We start from the raw sequence: 17,760 nt of genomic DNA on the forward strand, positions 1-17,760 counted from the left end.
CAGCAGTATTTCTGATGCCGAATACCTCAGCTTCTCATAGCTTCCTTCCCCTACGTCATCCGCCTGCCCAGCCCTTCTCCCTCCCTCCTTCCCTGCTCTGCCATAGTAAGCCTAGTGCGATCACACGTCCTTGGTTTGCCCAGGACAGTCCTAATCTACGCTTGTTGTCCTAGACTAATTATTAATAGCACCCGCTTTCACTCTCAAAAAGTTTATATAATGAATTAATGGCTAAATTAATCGGTGACCCCACCCACGTTGCACTCCCACCCACGATCACTTTTCATGAAGTTTATCTTATTACAGGCAGGCAGATCTAGAAAATGGAGTCTGGGTGGTAGACTTAATTCAGACTACACACATTTCTCTCCCTCTCTCTGTCCTTTCCTTCAAATTTTATCCCCCATCCCCTTGCTCTAGAAGGAATTTTCTCAGCTAACAACGACACCAGAGTGCATCCTATGAAGAGCTCTAAGCGTGCTACAGGTGAGCCACAAACATGGTTCTAATTTTCTATTAGTCAGCTGAAAAAAGGACATCTAATTAGTTGCACAGAAGAAAAAAAAACAAATGAACTCTCCAGGAGAAATACAATTATTTCTCCCCGCTCGAAGACCAGGGAAAAAGGTCTTCTGATGGGCCGTCAAAGAGGACACTCTGCAATGTCAACGACAATGTCCTCAGCACCACTGCTGAGCAGACAGGGAGGTTGGGGGCTGGTGTCCATGCACATGCTGGGGATCCCCGGCAGTCCAGCCCAGTGACCTGAGAAGCTATGAACACACAGCTGCCTGCATCACTCCTGAGCCTCGCCCTTCTCTCTGCCCCTCTCTTCCATGGGATTTTACCCTTCCCTTCCTCACTGTCTAGGCCTCCGACCTCTCTGAACATCTTCAGACACTGAAATAGTTTGAAGATGCTCTTATACGTATTAATCGTGGGTGCCAATGAATGCTAAGTCTGGGCATACGATTTTTATTTTTCTTGCAAAATTACATTTCTGGACAAGAATTATGCTTAGCCTAGGCATTTGGTTATTAGTAAGGCTGAGGTTAGTTACAAAACATTTCATGGTCTTTTAAATTACCAATAAAATCAACTATTTCAAGTTAAGCATTTAAGAGAAATAAAGTTTGAGTGCACCGGAAAACTGTTGATGTCAGCACCCAAGGACCAGCTAGCTAAAACCTTCTGAATGTCCAGGCTGAGAAAGAGAAGGATTTGGCCAGGTTTTTGACTCAATGACCCTTTTATTTACTTATTTATTTTTATTTCTGGTACCAGTTCTGGTTGGTGTTGGGTGTCCAGAGGGCTTTGTTGAAAATTCTGATAGAAGGTGTAAGGAAAGAGTTACTGCATGCCCTCAGGTTGATTCTGACCCATAGCGACCCTATGGGCAGAACTGCCCCATAGGGTTTCTAAGGCTGTAATCTTTACAGGAGCAGATCTCCAGGTCTTTTCTCCTGTGGAGCTGCTGGTGGGCTCAAAACGCCTACCTTTCAGTTAGCAGCCAAGCACTTAACCATTGTGCCACCAGGGCTCCTTCCTCAATGAGCCTTTAAGCCAGAGGTCTCCAACTGGCAGCTCTTGGGCTGAATCTGGCGTACCGATGTGTTTTGTTTGGTCAGCAGGTTGCCTGACTTACTTGTCAATATTTTAAAATCAGGGGCTTTTACATTAACAATGCAGGTTTCTGGCTTCACTTAAAAAAAAAAATCAGACCAGCTGGCAACACTGGACCCATATTCACGCATAACCAACAAGCATATCAGAAACATCAGTCAAGAATCAGAGCATAGGTGGGTTTTCAATCGATCGTTTTCCTTCCTCCTGTCTCACAGCATACTTTTAAGTCTCAAACACTCCTATTACTTCCTAGAGGTATTTACCCCCAGTTAAATTGCTACAGGCTGCCTGTACCTTGAGCGTGTGAATCACAGCTGCCCTCCTTTGTACCTGCCACAATACGTTACATTCCCCTTTCTTCTGAGAGCCTAATCAGATGTTCTTTCATTTTAGAAATTTTGTAAAACGACCACCCACCTCCAGCCAATCATTCCTATGATATGGCGTGTGGATTAGGGACTGGGGCTCGTCTGGTCTGGTCTGGTCTGTATAGGTGGCTGGTGAGCACATGAGCTCACAGCTAATCCCGAGCAAGTCAGGCATTCTGTCTGATACTCAAATCCATCCCCAGGTTCTGGCTGGCAAAGGCAGATCAGACAGCCCTTCCTCCCCTGCCCGTTTCAGACTCTGTACCAAAAGGGCCTCTAAGGAATCTCTCTACTCCTTTCATACAAAAGTGCACTGCTTGCTCATCTGTATGGTGCCTGTAACTTTTGAGGGCTGCTAAAAGGACATACGAGTAGAGAGGTGACCTGAGAACTAAGATCACACTCGGCTCTCCTCCCAAATCCTGCCTGCATCGTGGTGGGATGGGACAGGCAGAGGAAATAGGGCTACCTTTCCTTTGCTCTGGTTATTGCTTCTGAATAATATGCTTTATCTTTATGCCTTTACCTAGTTTAGATACTATCTTCCAGGCTGACTCTGAAAGCTGAATACCAGTGAACCCAGTTACATTATCATGAACATGAAAATCTTGTTCACTGCAGGGGCAAAGAGAGTGCTGGGATTATACTGCTTTCTTCACAGCTCCAAATTCATGACCCTTGGGTCAATGGAAATAGAATGGTCTTAGCAGTAAGGCCAAGGGTTTCCTTTTCTTTTCCTTCACACAGACTCTGGGCTTGGTTTTATAAAGGGAGGCAGCGTTTCCTTGCAGGGCCAAGGGGGTCAAGTGGAACCAGAGACTCTGCTGAATGTTTTGGCACCTCCCTCCACAACAACGGGCAGTAACGAGGCTCCCTGAGCATGTCCATGACTTCACATTTCTGAAAGTCCAGCTGGATCGGCTAGCCTCATAATGAGTGCTCATCTACAGAGGCAGGTCACAGCAAACGTGCAGGCAAATCGTTACATACTATGCAATTCTGGCTCCTAAATAAGCTTTCTCTTTTACAAAGGTTGTTGTTGTTGCTGTGTGCTGTCCAGTCAATTCCAACTCATAGCGACCCCATGTGGCAGAGTAGAACTGCCCCATAGGGCTTCCTAGGCTGTAATCTTCGTGGGAGCAAATCGTCAGGTCTTCCTCCCACTGAGCAATTGGATAGGTTCAAAGAGCCAACCTTTCGGTTAGCAGCTGAGTGCTTCACCACTGCACCACCAGGGTTCCTTCTTTTACAAATAGTGATAGAAAAGTCCTGAAGACAGGGGCAGCTGGGAAGACTGGGTCCCTGGGTCAAAGCATTCCTATAGGCAGCTCCTTGACATTGGGGGTTGGTCCTGCCATCCCCAAAATAGAAGACCACGGGGGTTCTCTAGGACGAGTCATAAACGACTCACTTAAATAACTCACCCAATGTAGGAATAGGAGGTAAGGTGTTAATTTCAAACTCAAGTTCAGTTTAAAAACTGGACATTCCTGAAATAACCAATTCTGCTGCTAACCTGGAGGCAGAGGACCTGGGGACTGAATATCTATTTCACTTAGTCCCCTGCAGAAACACAGCCACGTGGCTCAAATGTGCTCCCAAGGCGGCCATGGAGCCATATTGAAATTCCTCTCACATGGAGCTGGTCGTGCTCAACTCAGTCCTTTCCACATGCTATTTGTCACAGAAGGTCCCTCTTATACATATGTCACTGTGACTCAGCTATGTTATTTAGTTTTTGTTTTTTTGCTTTTTTTTCCAGGAAGATACTTAAAGATAAGTCTTTTTTGCTACCTGGTTGCAAATGAGGTTCTCTCAATAAGATTTTTATTTGTTAATAGAAACAACTGGCAGTAAAGCAAAAAAGGACAGCCCTCCTCTGCCCATCATCCTCTGCTCTGCCTCAGTTGTAGCACCTACCCAGAACCATCTCCCAGTGGAAGATCTGGGGTGTTGGTCTCACCGACCAGGCTGCAAGCTCCTGGAGGACCAGGTGGGATCTAGTTGTTCTTCACGGCACGGCCAGGCTCTCAGCAAATGCCTGTTGAGTGAGCTTCCCGATTTTGACAAAGAGCTACAAGTTCAGAGGAGGGAAGCCCTTCAGAAGAGAGGAACGTGACACACGCTTTTTAGAATTCCAAAGGCAGGATGTTACACTGAGTACTAGGCGGGCCACACAGTGAAGTTTGCAGTTCCTGTAACAAAATATCTTCGTGGCTCTTCCAGGAGATATCTCTACACAGCAATACTGACCTGATGTTTGCATCTTTGCCATTTGCGTCCTTATTGAATGTCATGGATTGAATTATGTCCCCCCAAAAACGTGCGTATCAACTTGGTTAGGCCATGATTCCCAGTATTGTGTAGTCGTCCTCCATTTTGTGATTGTAATTTTATGTTAAAGAGGATGAGGGTGGGATTGTAACACCCTTACTAAGGTCACATCCTTGATCCAGTGTAAAGGGAGTTTCCCTGGGGTGTGGCCTGCACCACCTTTTAGCTTACAAAAGATAAAAGAAAGGGCAGCAAGCAGAGAGTTGGGGACCTCATACCACCAAGAAAGCAGCACCAGGAGCACAGTGTATCCACTGGACCTGGGGTTCCTGTGCAAAGAAGCTCCTAGTCCAGGGGAAGATTGATGACAAGGACCTTCCACCAGAGCCAACAGAGAAGAGAAAGCCTTCCTCTGGAGCTGAAACCCTGAATTTGGACTTCCTGCCTACTAGATTGTGAGAGAATAAACTTTCTCTTTGTTAAAGCCATCCACTTGTGGTATTTCTGTTATAGCAGCACTAAATGACTAAGACACTGAATTTTATCTGCCCCATCTCCCTCCTATTACAGCCTCTTTGAAAGCAAGAACCATGCTTCTGCTTCCTAATTCCTCAATGCACCTGTCTTAGTCATCTAGTGCTGCTATAACAAAAATACCACAAGTGGATGGCTTTAACAAAGAGAAAGTTTATTCTCTCACAGTCTAGTAGGCAGGAAGTCCAAATTCAGGGCGTCATCTCCAAGGGAACGCTTTCTCTGTCGGCTCTGGAGGAAGGTCCATGTCATTAATCTTCCCTTGGTCTGGGAGCATTTTAGCACGGGAACCTCAGGTCCAAAGGACACACTCTGCTCCCGGCACTGCTTCCTTGGTGGTGTGAGGTTCCTATGTGTCTCTGCTTGTTTCTGTCTTTTTTATCTCAAAAGAGATTGGTTTAAGACACTATCCAGTCTTGTATACCTGATCAGTATAACTGCTGCTAATCCATCTTATTACATCATAGTGATAGAGTTTACAACACATAAGGAAATCACATCAGATTATAAAACGGTACACAATCATACAATACTTGGAATCATGACCCAGCCAAGTTGACAGATGTTTTCGGGGGATACAATTCAATCCATGACAGCACCCATTCCTGTGGTTCGCACACACGATGAGCCCAATAAAAATTGAGAATAACAATGTTTCCCGTGGATTGTCTTCAAAAAGAAAAAAAATTAATGTGAAAGCAAATTTCTCTAAGAACATCAATTATAGGTCTATGGTCCTTCTTAATGGCTGGCCTGCATACTGTTGAGAAAGCATCCTCTGATTAAACAATTGCTTCTTTATGCAGGACTAGGCAGCGTTTCATTTCACTGTACATGGGGACTCCATGAGTGGGGGCCAACTCAATGGCAACTACCAACACCTTCACTTAATCAACAAACATCTACTAAGTGGCTGGCACTCGGTCTGCACAGCTTGAAGAGAACATGCAAACTGGTCCCACCCCATTTGACAGTGAAGGGTTTAGGGTTTTTTGTTTTATTTTTAGTAATTCCCGGAGGGGCTGCATCACTGCCCCCAGGTTATGGGTTACCCGGGCTGTGCAAAACCAGCAAGCCCAGCCTTTGGACTTCTAGGAATTGAAGGAATATGGGACTTTTTACCAATCACTCTTTAAAAAGGCGGCAGGCTTTTCTCTCTTTTGCTGAGACTTAACTCTAACAGAAACTGACAGTTTCAATCTTGGTTAATTTTTTTTTTTGAAAACATGAGAACAGGGACCAAGAAATTCATTCTCAAGTGTCAGAGGGAAGAAGAGACTCTAATCCCCTTAATCTTCAAGTCCTACGTTTACCCAACCTGAGCGATGGCGGGAGTAGGCTCTCTTATAAAGGAGAGCTTCGTGCCTAGTGAACAATGGACCTGAATTTCTATCAGCCAGAGAGCCTTCCAGACGTGACCTGTACATTAACATTCTGACAACAGACAACCTAGAGAGAGACGGAACATGCTGGTTGGCTAGATGTTCCAGTGGTGTCTCTGTTTTCCTCCCGCATACCAACTGACTTCAGGCTGAGGAACCCGAACACAAAAGGACACTGTGAGTTCACACAACTCTTCTCAGCTCCAAACCCAGCAATGGCAGGAATGATGGTTAAAAAAAAAATGACATGAGTTTAAAGATACGTACTAAAATATTTACAGATGAAATGATGTGGGGATTTGCTTCAAAATAACGGGGACAGAGGAAGAAAAGTGGGTGGGAGTAGAAATGAAACAAGATTAGCTAGGTGTTGATAATAATTGGAGCTCCATGATGGGTAAAAACCAAGACCTGTTGCCGTCGAGTCGATTCCGACTCGTAGCAACCCTATAGGTTGGAGTAAAACTGCCCCATAGGGTTTCCAAGGAGCAGCTGGTGGATTTGAACTGCTGACCTTTTGGTTAGCAGCCAAGCTCTTAAACACTTCACTACCAGGGCTCCCCATAATGTGTAACAGAGTTATTATACAATTGTGGCTACTTTTGTATATGTTGGAAGTTTTCCATAATAAAGAGTAATTAGGAGACTAGCAATGTTGAACAAAGGAATACTGAGTTAGATACGAGGATGGCCAAGATATACTGTAAAGACTACAAACCACCCCCCCCAAAAGAAAAGATGCACAGGGTATAGAAATTATGAGTCCATTTACACATACACGCACTGTTACATTTGTAGAAATTTTCTGGAAAAATAATCAGAAACTGTTCACAGTGGTTATTCTGAGGAGTGGGACTGGAGATAATAGAGGAAGACTTTCATTTTTGTGTCATATCCTTGTTTACTATTTGAATTTTTAATGACAATGTATCACTTTTTATAATTACTTATATATATATATATTTTTTTTTTCATCCAAGTATCAGGAGGGGGATAGGGCGTAAGAGGGCTCAACAATGAGATAAACATCCCCATGGACCAGAAATGACGTTGGTGACCAGGGCTAGAGCTGTGGGCTGGAATCCAGAAGCAGGAGAGTAGACAGAAGCTCACCTACTGGAGGGTACCAGGCACAGGAATACCCCATGCATGGGGAAAGCAGAAGCCAGGCTCGGGGTGTGAGACCAGGGAGTGGGGTGCCTGCTTCAAGCACTATTAGGTCCAGCTCTTCCCTCTCCCCTGTGACTCCTCTTTCCTTCTCCTCTGCAGTCACTGCACTGTGGATTGTTTTCTATGCATACCTTCCTCCCCTCTCTGATCTCTTGGTTTCCAATAGAGTATATTAAAATTGTCCTCCCTGTCATACTGTCAGTTGCTGTTTTGCAAACAACTTTGATTGCCTAAGGTATATAGTGAAAGTAGAAACACCAGTCTGGATGGATACTACGTTTGTGATGGGGATTTCCTCGGGGAACGGAGGGAAGGAGAGGACGCAGTACTAACACGCTAGCTACACGGAGGCTGGGAAATAAAGGATCCAGCCCTTTTGTCTTCCATAACGGGAGGCAGGCTTACAGGGCAAGGAATTCCTCAAACATAGGAAGAAGGCTCAAATGTTGAGAAGCCAAAAAATTAGCACTAATTGTGCTAAGTTACTAGGAGCCCTGGTGGTGCAGCGGTTAAAAGCTCATCTGTTAACCAAAAGGTTGGCAGTTCGAATCCACCAGCCGCTCCTTGGAAACCGCATGGGGCAGTTCCACTCTGTCGAGAGCCCTTTCCTGGTCCTAGGAGTGGGAAAAGCAGCCTACAGATAAACTGGAAATTTCATTCCAAGTGGCTGGAAGGAGGCTTGGCTAGCACAAGTGCTGTCAATAAAGAAATCCAAGTGACCTAAGAAGGAGAAAGACTAGACACTATTAAAACACTTACCACAAAAGCAAATTCCTGCCCAGTGGCGTGTTATCAGCAGCTGACAGGATCAGCCTGCTGCTTCCACCTAATAGTGAGTCTGGGCTCAAACCAGCACACAGCCGGCTGGGGAGGCCAAGAGAGAATCAAACCGGAAGCCCCCTGCCCCCAACAACAAAGCCCTCATTCAGCGGCTCCTCAGGCGGACAGCTCTGGGACAAAGTGACCAAAACCAAGGGCTGCAACACCAGCTCCTCAGCACAAACACACTCACACTCACTCACACACTCATTCACTCCAGGCTCAGCAGAAACCCTATGGCCTGAGGCTAGCTGTCACTAGGCTTCCTGGCCCCCAGTGAAACCAGTTGCCTTTGAGTTGATTCCAACTCATGGTGACCCCGTGTGTCTGAGTAGAACTGTGCTCCACAGAGTTTTCAATGGCTGATATTTTTCCCCCCTGGAAGTAGATTGCCAGGCCTTTCTTCCAAGGTACCTCTGGCTAGACCTGAACCACCAACCTTCTGGTTAACAGCCAAGCACGTTAACCATTTCTACCACCCAGGGACTCAGTGGCCTCCCCAGCGCCTGCAGGGTGGTGAACCTGGCCTGGTGCCTCTCGGAGGCTTTGAGAGCTGCCTCCCACCCTTTACTCTCTCACCCCTATTCCCCCACAAACCTCACTTCCACGTACCCTTTGTTCCTGTTCATGGAAGGATCTTATGGAAAAACCAGATCACTCACTTTGCTAAAATGTAAAGAGTTTTAAATCTTGGGTAGAGATAGGGTTGTCAGACTTAGCAAAACAAACAAAAAACAGGATACTCGGTTAAATTTCAAATAAACAAATAATTGTTTTGTATAAGTATATACCATGCAATATTTGGAACATACGTATACAGGTTAAAGTGCTTAGCTGCTAAATGAAAGGTCGGCAGTTCAAACCCACCAGCCACTCTGTGGAAGAAAGATGTGGCAGTCTGCTTCTCTAAAGATTACAGCCTTGGAAACCTTATGGGGCAGTTCTACTCTGTCCTATAGGGTTGTTATGAGTCGGAATCAACTGGACGGCAATGGGTTTGGTTTGGTTTTTGGACATGGTGGGGGAGGGGTAGAGTAGGAGGCAGAAGAACAAATCATCTGGACACACACACACCAAGAAGTTACAAAGATTAAGGGAGGAAAGGCTTCTCTCACACCAAAAACTTTCACGTGCATTATTTCATTTGAGTTTTCTAGTAATTCTATGCAGTAAGTGTATTTATTCCTACTTACAGATGAAGAAACTACAGGTCAGAGAACCCAGTGACCTGCAAAGGGTCACATGGATAATTTGTGGAAGGCCAGGACTGTAATCCAGACTTCTGAGTACGACCTGCGTGCTGCTTTACTTGCTGATTAAAAAAAAAAAAAAACCAAACCCGCTGCTGTCCAGTCAATTCCGACTCATAGAGGCCCTACAGGAAGAGTAGAACTGCCCCATAGGGTTTCCAGGGGGCGGATGGTGGATTCAAACTGCTGACCTTTGGTTAGCAGCCAAGCTCTTAACCACTGTGCCCCCAGGGCTCTCACTTGCTGGTACACCTTTACAATTTTTACAGGCCGCACATAAAGAGGGTCCAACATTTTCCTTTTTCTTTTGCAATACATTCAGAAGGAAACAAATTCAAAAAATGGCATCCTGGACTAATACATGTTTGCAAAACACAGTTGTCTATTTACAAAAACCATTTGATTTACAGAGGGGGCACTAGACTCTTCTCTCCTTCCGGCCACTTCTCCCAAATAAACACGCCACCAGTGAGGACCTGTCCAGGGGTCTAGTTCCCTGATGCAGAGGCAGAGAGAGGGCCCAGGAAGGAAGGGCAACGTTCCACCAGGGTGACGACTGCACCACAGTTTCTGATGAGAAAGGTCATGCCTGCATCATTCTCCAGAAAACACAGTCAGGTCAGTGTCTGTTTGGAGGGAAAAAAACTGCTAAAAAACTATTTGTCAAATGCACAGCAGGGAATTCTTTCTCCCCACTCCCCCTCCAAGGACCTAACATTCATGGCACACAATAGAGTGGAAACAGTCATAAAAATGACTTAATATGCGCCCTTTTGAAGTGCAGCTAACTGTCAGACCAGTGATTATAAAAAACAACACAGCCGGGGAGATCCAAATGTATGCCTTCTTGTGAACGTCCAGATCAAAATGTGCTCAGTTAACCAGTCAAGTTTTGTTTGTGTGTTGCTGTTGTTTTTTATTTTCCTTTCTTCTCATAGACACCAGCAGATTCCACTTACCATTAAAAAAACAAAAAACTCAGCTGCCTCATGATCTGCCACTTAGGAAGACCTGGCAGCCGGTTCCGTGAGGAGCTCTCGGGGGGAGGAGGTCAGTCAGGGCAGATGCCCAGGGTGGGGATCCCCCTAAACTAAGTCCAAGGAGAAAGGGGCTGAGGCCTGCTCAACAGAAGGACCAAACTCTGGGGGCACTTACTGGGAAGCCCTGGTGGTGCAGTGGTTAAGAGCTCGGCTGCTAACCAAAAGGTCAGGCAGTTCAAATCCACCAACCGGTCCCTGGAAACCCTATTAAAAAACCTGTTGCCGTCGAGTGGATTCCAACTCATAGTGACCCTATAGGACAGAGTGTTCCAAGGAGCAGATGGTGGATTCGAACTGCTGACCTTTTGGTTATCAGCTGAGCTTGTAACCACTATGCCACCAGGGCTCCATGGGGCAGTTCTACACTATCCTATAGGGTCACTAAGAGTCGGAATGCACTCGACAACAATGGTTTTTTGTTGTTGTTCTCACTCCAGGAGCCCTGATGGGAAAGTGGTTAAGTGCACAGCTGCTAACCGAAAGGTTGGCAGTTTGAACCCACCAGCCAGTCCAAGGGAGAAAGATGTGATAGTCTGCGTCTGCCAAGTTTCACAGCCTTGGAAACTCTATGGGTCAGTTCTACTCTGTCCCGTAAGGTCGCTATAAATCAGAAACAACTCGACTGCAACGGGTTTGGTTTAGGGTCGGTTCTCAACCTCCTCTGTCCTCACCCTCTTTCTTCTCTCCCCACCCCTCCCACCCCTGCCTTCTTCCTTAGGTGCAGACTCCAAAGATGCGGGTAACTAACAAGGAGGGTAACTAACACTGGGCTTTCAGGCCACTGGAGTCTCCAGGCTTCTCGTGGAAAAGGCAAAAAGCCACAGTCCTGTTCCCTCTCTGCCCCCAGCCAGCACCAAGCCCTTCCCAGGCCCGGCAGAAGACTGCCAATATTAAAAGGCAGTTAGCGGGAGCCAGTAGGGCACATGTTAGTGCAGGTCCTTCCTTTACAGACTTCATTATCAGAGGCCTTCAGGAACACTTCGGCCGGGAGGAGGGGGAAGGGGGCATGTAAAGGCATCTGAATTTCTGTGGATGCTGAGGGCTCAAACTCTGCAAATACGGCCCTTTTTGGACTCTGCCAGCAACCATACACAGGGGTCTCATCTTTCTCATGGCACACAATGGCAATTAAAGACTGTGAAGGTGAGAAAAAACATGGTTTCTTTTGGAATTTAAAATCTTTTCGAAGGTTTCTTTTGAGAAGGCCAGACAATTCAATGGAGTCAAGTTTCACTACTTATAAAATCCTAGCTCTACCGAAAATATAAATTCCAGCCAATACTGTTTAAATGAAGTGTGATCAGCCTTCCAGGTTTCCATTTATATTCTACGAGAAGATTCTCAGCCATGGCTCATAGGCTTCAGTGCTCTAACTGCATTTAATAATGAGTCTGGTTTAATATATCCCAGGAACACGGGCCTTACAGAGCTATAAGCAGCTCATGAGCAGACAAGCAGAGAAAAGACACTGAAGAAATGGCTTGGGGTCAGAAAAGCCTGCAATCACAAAATGCCAGAGCTAGGGAACAGTGTTCCTAAGCTCCCCGGTGCCCATTCTCAGATGGGCACACCAATGCCCCAGAGTGGTGGCTGAGCTGGGACTTTAACCTCAGACTTTCAACTCTTGGTTGAGAGCCGCTTTCACCACCTCCCTTTGTTAAATCAAGAATCCCAAACCTTGGACATGGGAAATTTGGGTGGAAAGGAGGAGTGTGCTGTCACAGTATAGGCAGAGCAATTAGGGTCACATAACAATGTATGTATAAATTTTTATATAAGAGACTAACTTGAAACGTAAACTTCTACTTAAACTACAACAATAAACAATAAATAAAGAAAGAAAGAATCCCAAACCTTCTCAGGAAACATCTAGCTAAACCGACATAACATAGTCTATAAAGAAAATGTTCTACATTCTACTTTGTTGAGTAGCGTCTGGGGTCTTAAAAGCCTATAAGCAGCCATCTAAGATACTCCACTGGTCTCACCCCTTCGGGAGCAAGGGAGAATGAACAAAACTAAAGACACAAGGGAAAGATTAGTCCAAAGGACTAATGGACCACAACTACGATGGCCTCCACCAGACTGAGTCCAGCACAACTAGATGGTGCCCGACTACCACCACTAACTGCTCTGACAGGGATCACAATAGACACTCCCAGACAGAGAAGGAGAAAAACATAGAACAAAATTCTAACTCACAAAAAAAGACCAGACTTACTGGCCTGAGACTGGAGAAACCTAGAGAGTACGGCCCCCAGACACCCTTTTAGCTCAGTAATGAAGTCACTCCTGAGGTTCACCCTTCAGCCAAAGATTAGACAGGCCCATAAAACAAAACGAGACTAAAGGGGCACACCAGCCCAAAGCCAAGTACTAGACAGGAGGGGACAAGAAAGCTGGTAATAGGGAATCTAAGGTCAAGAAGGGAGAGTGTTGACATATCATGGCGTTGTTAGCCAATGTCATAAAATAATATGTGTACTAACTTTAACGAGAGGCTAGTTTGTTCCATAAACCTTCATCTAATGTGCCACCAAAAAAAACCAAAGACAAGAACGTAAGGGGACAGGGAAACTAGATTAATGGAAACAGAACAACCAGAATGGAAATAATCAGAATGTTCATGCATTGTGAAGAATGTAACTAATGTCACTGTACAATTTGTGTAGAAATTGTTGAGTGGGAACCTAAGCTGCTGTGTAAACCTTCACTGAAAACACAATAAAATATTAAAAAAAGAATCCCAAACCTAAGACATACCTTATATGAAGGTGGGGGAGTGGGGCAGGGAGACTCCTACAAGTTAAAATGGCAGCTGTTTGCCCAAACCCCTTCTCCCAGTCCCCCACCTAAAGTGAGAGGCCCTGTGACTCTGGGGCAACTTGTGAGAGGATTATGTAAGGCTGCAGGAGTTATCAGCTTGCTCAGAGGCCTTGCAGGAATTTCCTGTTATGTGATCTGGGTCTTGCAAATAGCCACAGCCCAGCTGCCGCTGTCACTTCTTCTTCCTGCTAAGGAAGTGCATGCCCTTTAGTCACCAGCTGCCTGTGCCCCGCAGCTCTCCCAAGACAGGGCCCGGTTCCAAGAACGTCCACAGGGAGCCAGCCTTAGGGGTCCACAAAGAGAGCAAAGGACAGCCAGCCCAGGGGACAGTGAAATCTCAGCTCTTTCCAAGCACGCTTGGGCAGCTCTAGCTCTGACCCATAGAAGGAAGACTCAGCAATGTGTGACTCTCTAGATGTGGGGCCACAGACTGTAGGTGCTTCAGCCTTTCCTTTTTTTTAGTTGTATGGCATCTATTACATGCAAAAGGATGTAAAGGGTATATAACTACCCAGGTCAAGAAATGGAGCATTAACCCTATGGAGCAGTTCTACTCTGTCCTATAGGGTTGCTATGAGTCGGAATCGACTCAATGGCAACAGAAACATCACAGCAGTCCCTGGGGGTGCAAACAGTTAATGCACGTGGCTGATAACCAACCGATTGACCAATTAGACACAGAGATATGCACACACGGGAAGACAGATGTCACATGAGGATTGTCTACAAGCCAAGGAACCAAGGAACACCTGGGGCTACCAACAAGGAAGGAACTGAGAGGGCTGAGACCATGATTGGGACTTTTAGCCTCCAGAACGGCGAAAAAAAAGAAATGTAGCACTGTAGTATTGCAGAGACAACCCCTTACCCTGTGTTCCCTCCCCCACCCCACTCCCACCCCAGACGTAATTGTCATGCTGGCTTTCGGGATCATTATTTCCTTGCTTTTTCTTATAATTTTACTACCTATGTATGTATCCCTAAGGATTACAGTTTGGGTTTGCCTATTTATTACAGTAGCTACAGTCTGCTCATTTTTGTTGCTTTATAGTACTCCACTGGATGAATGTAACACCATTTATGTATCCATTACGCTGTCTATGGACATTTAGGTTGTTTTCAGTTGTTGGTTACTGCAAACAATGCTGCAATGAATATTCTTGCGCATGTCTCCTGGTTTGCAAGTGCTGGAGTCTCTCTGTGATACACACTTGGCAATGGAATGCTACATCATCCAGAATGTGCTTCTTCGCCTTGGCCAGGTAATGCCCATCGGGGGTGCAAAGCTGCTGTGCTGCCTCGCCCTCCTTACAAAACTACTGTGAAATCTACTTCACTCACACAGATTAGGGGTCACACTGGTGACTCATGGCCAAGGAAGCCTGGTTTATCACTAGGATGAAAGTTAAATCTATATCCTGGTACCTGCTCTGTAAGAAAAAGCCCAAGATTTTAAAATTCTGAGCTTAACCAGAGCCAACAACCAAAACAACTAGGCTTTCTAGAAAGAAAATGTCACAAAATCCCAAAAATTAATAAGGTAGCATCCATGGCTTGGGAACAGATCCACCTGCCCATACTCTTAACTATAAACAATAAATACAAATGCACGCCTAAGATACTAAACGAAAAAGATTCCAACCAACCAGTTGCCATTGAGTCAGCTCTGACTCATGGTGACCCCATGTGTGGCAGGGTAGAACTGTGTGCCATAGGGTTTTCAATGGCTGATATTTTGGAAGTAGATCACCAGGGATTTCTTCCAAGGTGTCTCTGGGAGAACTCAAACTGCCAACTTTTTGGTTAGCAGCAGAGCACGTTAACCATTTGTACCACTCAAGGATTCTGTGAAATTTATACACTGACAAATCCTTATCTGCCATGAATGGCAGAAGGGAGAGGGGAAGGGATTGAGGAGGGGCCTGTAGGTACGACATACCTGTACACTGGCTGCATCTCTCTGGCTATGCCAATGACGGCACCTGGCAGGAAACTGTCAAACTCCTCAAACAACTCTCGGATGTTGGTCTTATACTTTAGGTCTAGGTCCAACTGAATGATCCGTAGGATCTCTGGAGGAAAGAAAAAGACAACAATAAGACCCAGACACGCATCCTGGTAGGCTTAGCCCCTAATAGAAAATGAGTGGAGGGTTCAGAAAGGGTACCGGATTGCCACTGCTGTCACTGAATGATGCAAAGTCATGGCAACCCACTCTATGTAGAGTCTTCATAAACAATTGCCCCATATCTTTCCTTCCAATTGCAGTCATACATTTTATTTAAAACTAGGTGACCATCCACTATTCATCTCTTGTACTGTGGTGGCTTGAGTATTGCTGTGATGCTAGAAGCTATGCCACTGGTATTTCAAATACCAGCAGGGTCACTCATGGTGGACAGATTTCAGCAGAGTTTCCAGACTAAGACAGACTAGGAAGAAGACCTGGTGATCTACTTCTAAAAAAAAAAAAAGAAAAGAAAAATTGGCCAGTGAAAACCTTATGATTAGCAGAAATAGCAACGACTGTGGGGATGGTGCAGGACCAGGCAGTGTTTCGTTTTGTTGTACACAGGGTCGCTGTGAGTCAGAACCGACTCGACGGGACCTGACAATAAGAGGTGACCATATGTCGCAGTTGACGCCTACTGTACTGGTGTTAACTGTCAACAGTGTATTCTTTCAGGCTCTGGTTTGGATAATACATTATATGAGTATCCTACTTAAAACCCAAGGCATTCAGGTGTTTCTTTTGGGGCACAGTTGGCAAATAAGAAGTACCAAGGTCGTGTGAGTCAGAATCGACTTGATGGCTATGGGTTTGGTTTGGTTTTTTGGTTTAAGGAGAAGAGGAAAAAAACATGAGAGAAGGAAAGAAATTGATTTTCTTAGCCCTACAAACCCAAATATGTGTCAGGTTAAGATGCTTACTCAGAGAGAAACAGCTGACAGACATCAGACACTGCCACGTTTTCACTCCATTGTCTAAATACAAGCTGAACCATAGTGATTCAGTCTCACAATTACCTGGCATGTAAGAGCTGTTTGCCTCTGATATCTCCATATGACTCAGGGGTGAGAGAAAAGCAAGAGAGCAGATATTAGACAGTTGTACAGTGGGAGGCACTGGCTAAATTCATCCGCTCATCACCCTCATCCCTTCACCCAACCACAGCGGGCTGAGCTCCTATGTGTCCACGCCAGGAGTGACACCAGAGACCAGGCTGACTGGGGTCCTGCCCACAAGGAGAGGTACAAACTAGTGCTGGAGTATGAAAGGGAAAGGGACAGTGGGAGCACCAAAGAGGGGAGACGTGGAGTAAAATGGTGAAGTAAAGAGAATAAGAACTTGGTATGAAGGAGAAAGCCTGACCTGGGAATCAGAAAATAGGCATTCAAGTTCCAGTTTTGCAGATGATTAATTCTATGGCCCCAGGAAAATGACTTTACTTCTCTGAGCCTTAGTTGTTTCATCTGTTAAATGGGAATGATATTCCGTGTCTCATGAGGCTGTGGTATTGGGAAGATAAGATAATGCATGGAAATACCCTATAGAATATAAAGTGCTACAGGAATCCAGAGTTTGGGACTAATGGACCACAACTACCATAGCCTCCACCAAACTGAGTCCAGAGCGACGAGATGGCGCCCGACTACCACCACTGACTGCTCTGACAGGGATCACAACAGAGGGTCCCAGACAGAGCAGGAGAAAAATGTAGAACAAAATTCAAACTCACAAAAAAAGACCAGACTTACTGGTCTGACAGAGACTAGAGAAACCCTGAGAGTATAGACCCTGGACACGCTTTTAGCTCAATACTGTAGTCACTCCTGAGGTTTATCCTTCAGCCAAAGATTAGACAGGCCTACAAAACAAACACCCCCACATGTCTGTCAGTTTGTCTTACTGTGAGGGCTTGCGTGTTGCTGTGATGCTGGAAGCTATGCCACCGGTATTCAGATATCAGCAGGGTCAACCATGGTGGACAGGTTTCACCTGAGCTTCCAGACTAAGACAGACTAGGAAGAGGGATCTGCCAGTCTACTTCTGAAAAGAACTAGCCAGTGAAAACCTTATGAATAGCAGTGAAACATTGTCTGATATAGTGCCGGAAGATGAGCCCCTTAGATTGGAGGGCACTCAAAAGATGACTACGGAAGAGCTGCCTCCTCAAAGCAGAGTCGACCTAATGATGCGGATGGAGTCAAGCTTTCGAGATCTTCATTTCCTGATGTGGTACAACTCAAAATGAGAAGAAACAGCTGCAAACATCCATTAATAATCGGAATGTGGAATGTTCAAAGTATGACTCTAGGAAAGTTGGAAATCATCAAAAATGAAATGGAACGCATAAACATCAATATCCTAGTCATTAGTTAAGCTGAAATGGACCGGTATTGGCCATTCTGAATCAGAAAATCACATGGTCTACGATGCCAGGAATGACAACTTGAAGAGGAATGGTGT

General features: G+C 45.4%; 1 protein-coding gene across 5 annotated transcripts in view; it reads right to left on the reverse strand.

The window, feature by feature from the left end:
* XXYLT1 (xyloside xylosyltransferase 1) overlaps nucleotides 1–17,760 on the reverse strand; it is a 238,916-nt gene that overhangs the window by 78,541 nt on the left and 142,615 nt on the right. For all 5 annotated transcript variants that reach the window (XM_023728725.1, XM_023728724.1, XM_023728727.1 and 2 more), the window contains one exon: nucleotides 15,229–15,361. In XM_023728725.1, the coding sequence (XP_023584493.1) occupies nucleotides 15,229–15,361 (133 nt within the window). The remainder of the gene's footprint in view (nucleotides 1–15,228; nucleotides 15,362–17,760) is intronic.

Source organism: Trichechus manatus, unplaced genomic scaffold (assembly GCF_000243295.1).
Source record: "Trichechus manatus latirostris isolate Lorelei unplaced genomic scaffold, TriManLat1.0 scaffold00026, whole genome shotgun sequence".
NCBI lineage: Eukaryota > Metazoa > Chordata > Mammalia > Sirenia > Trichechidae > Trichechus > Trichechus manatus.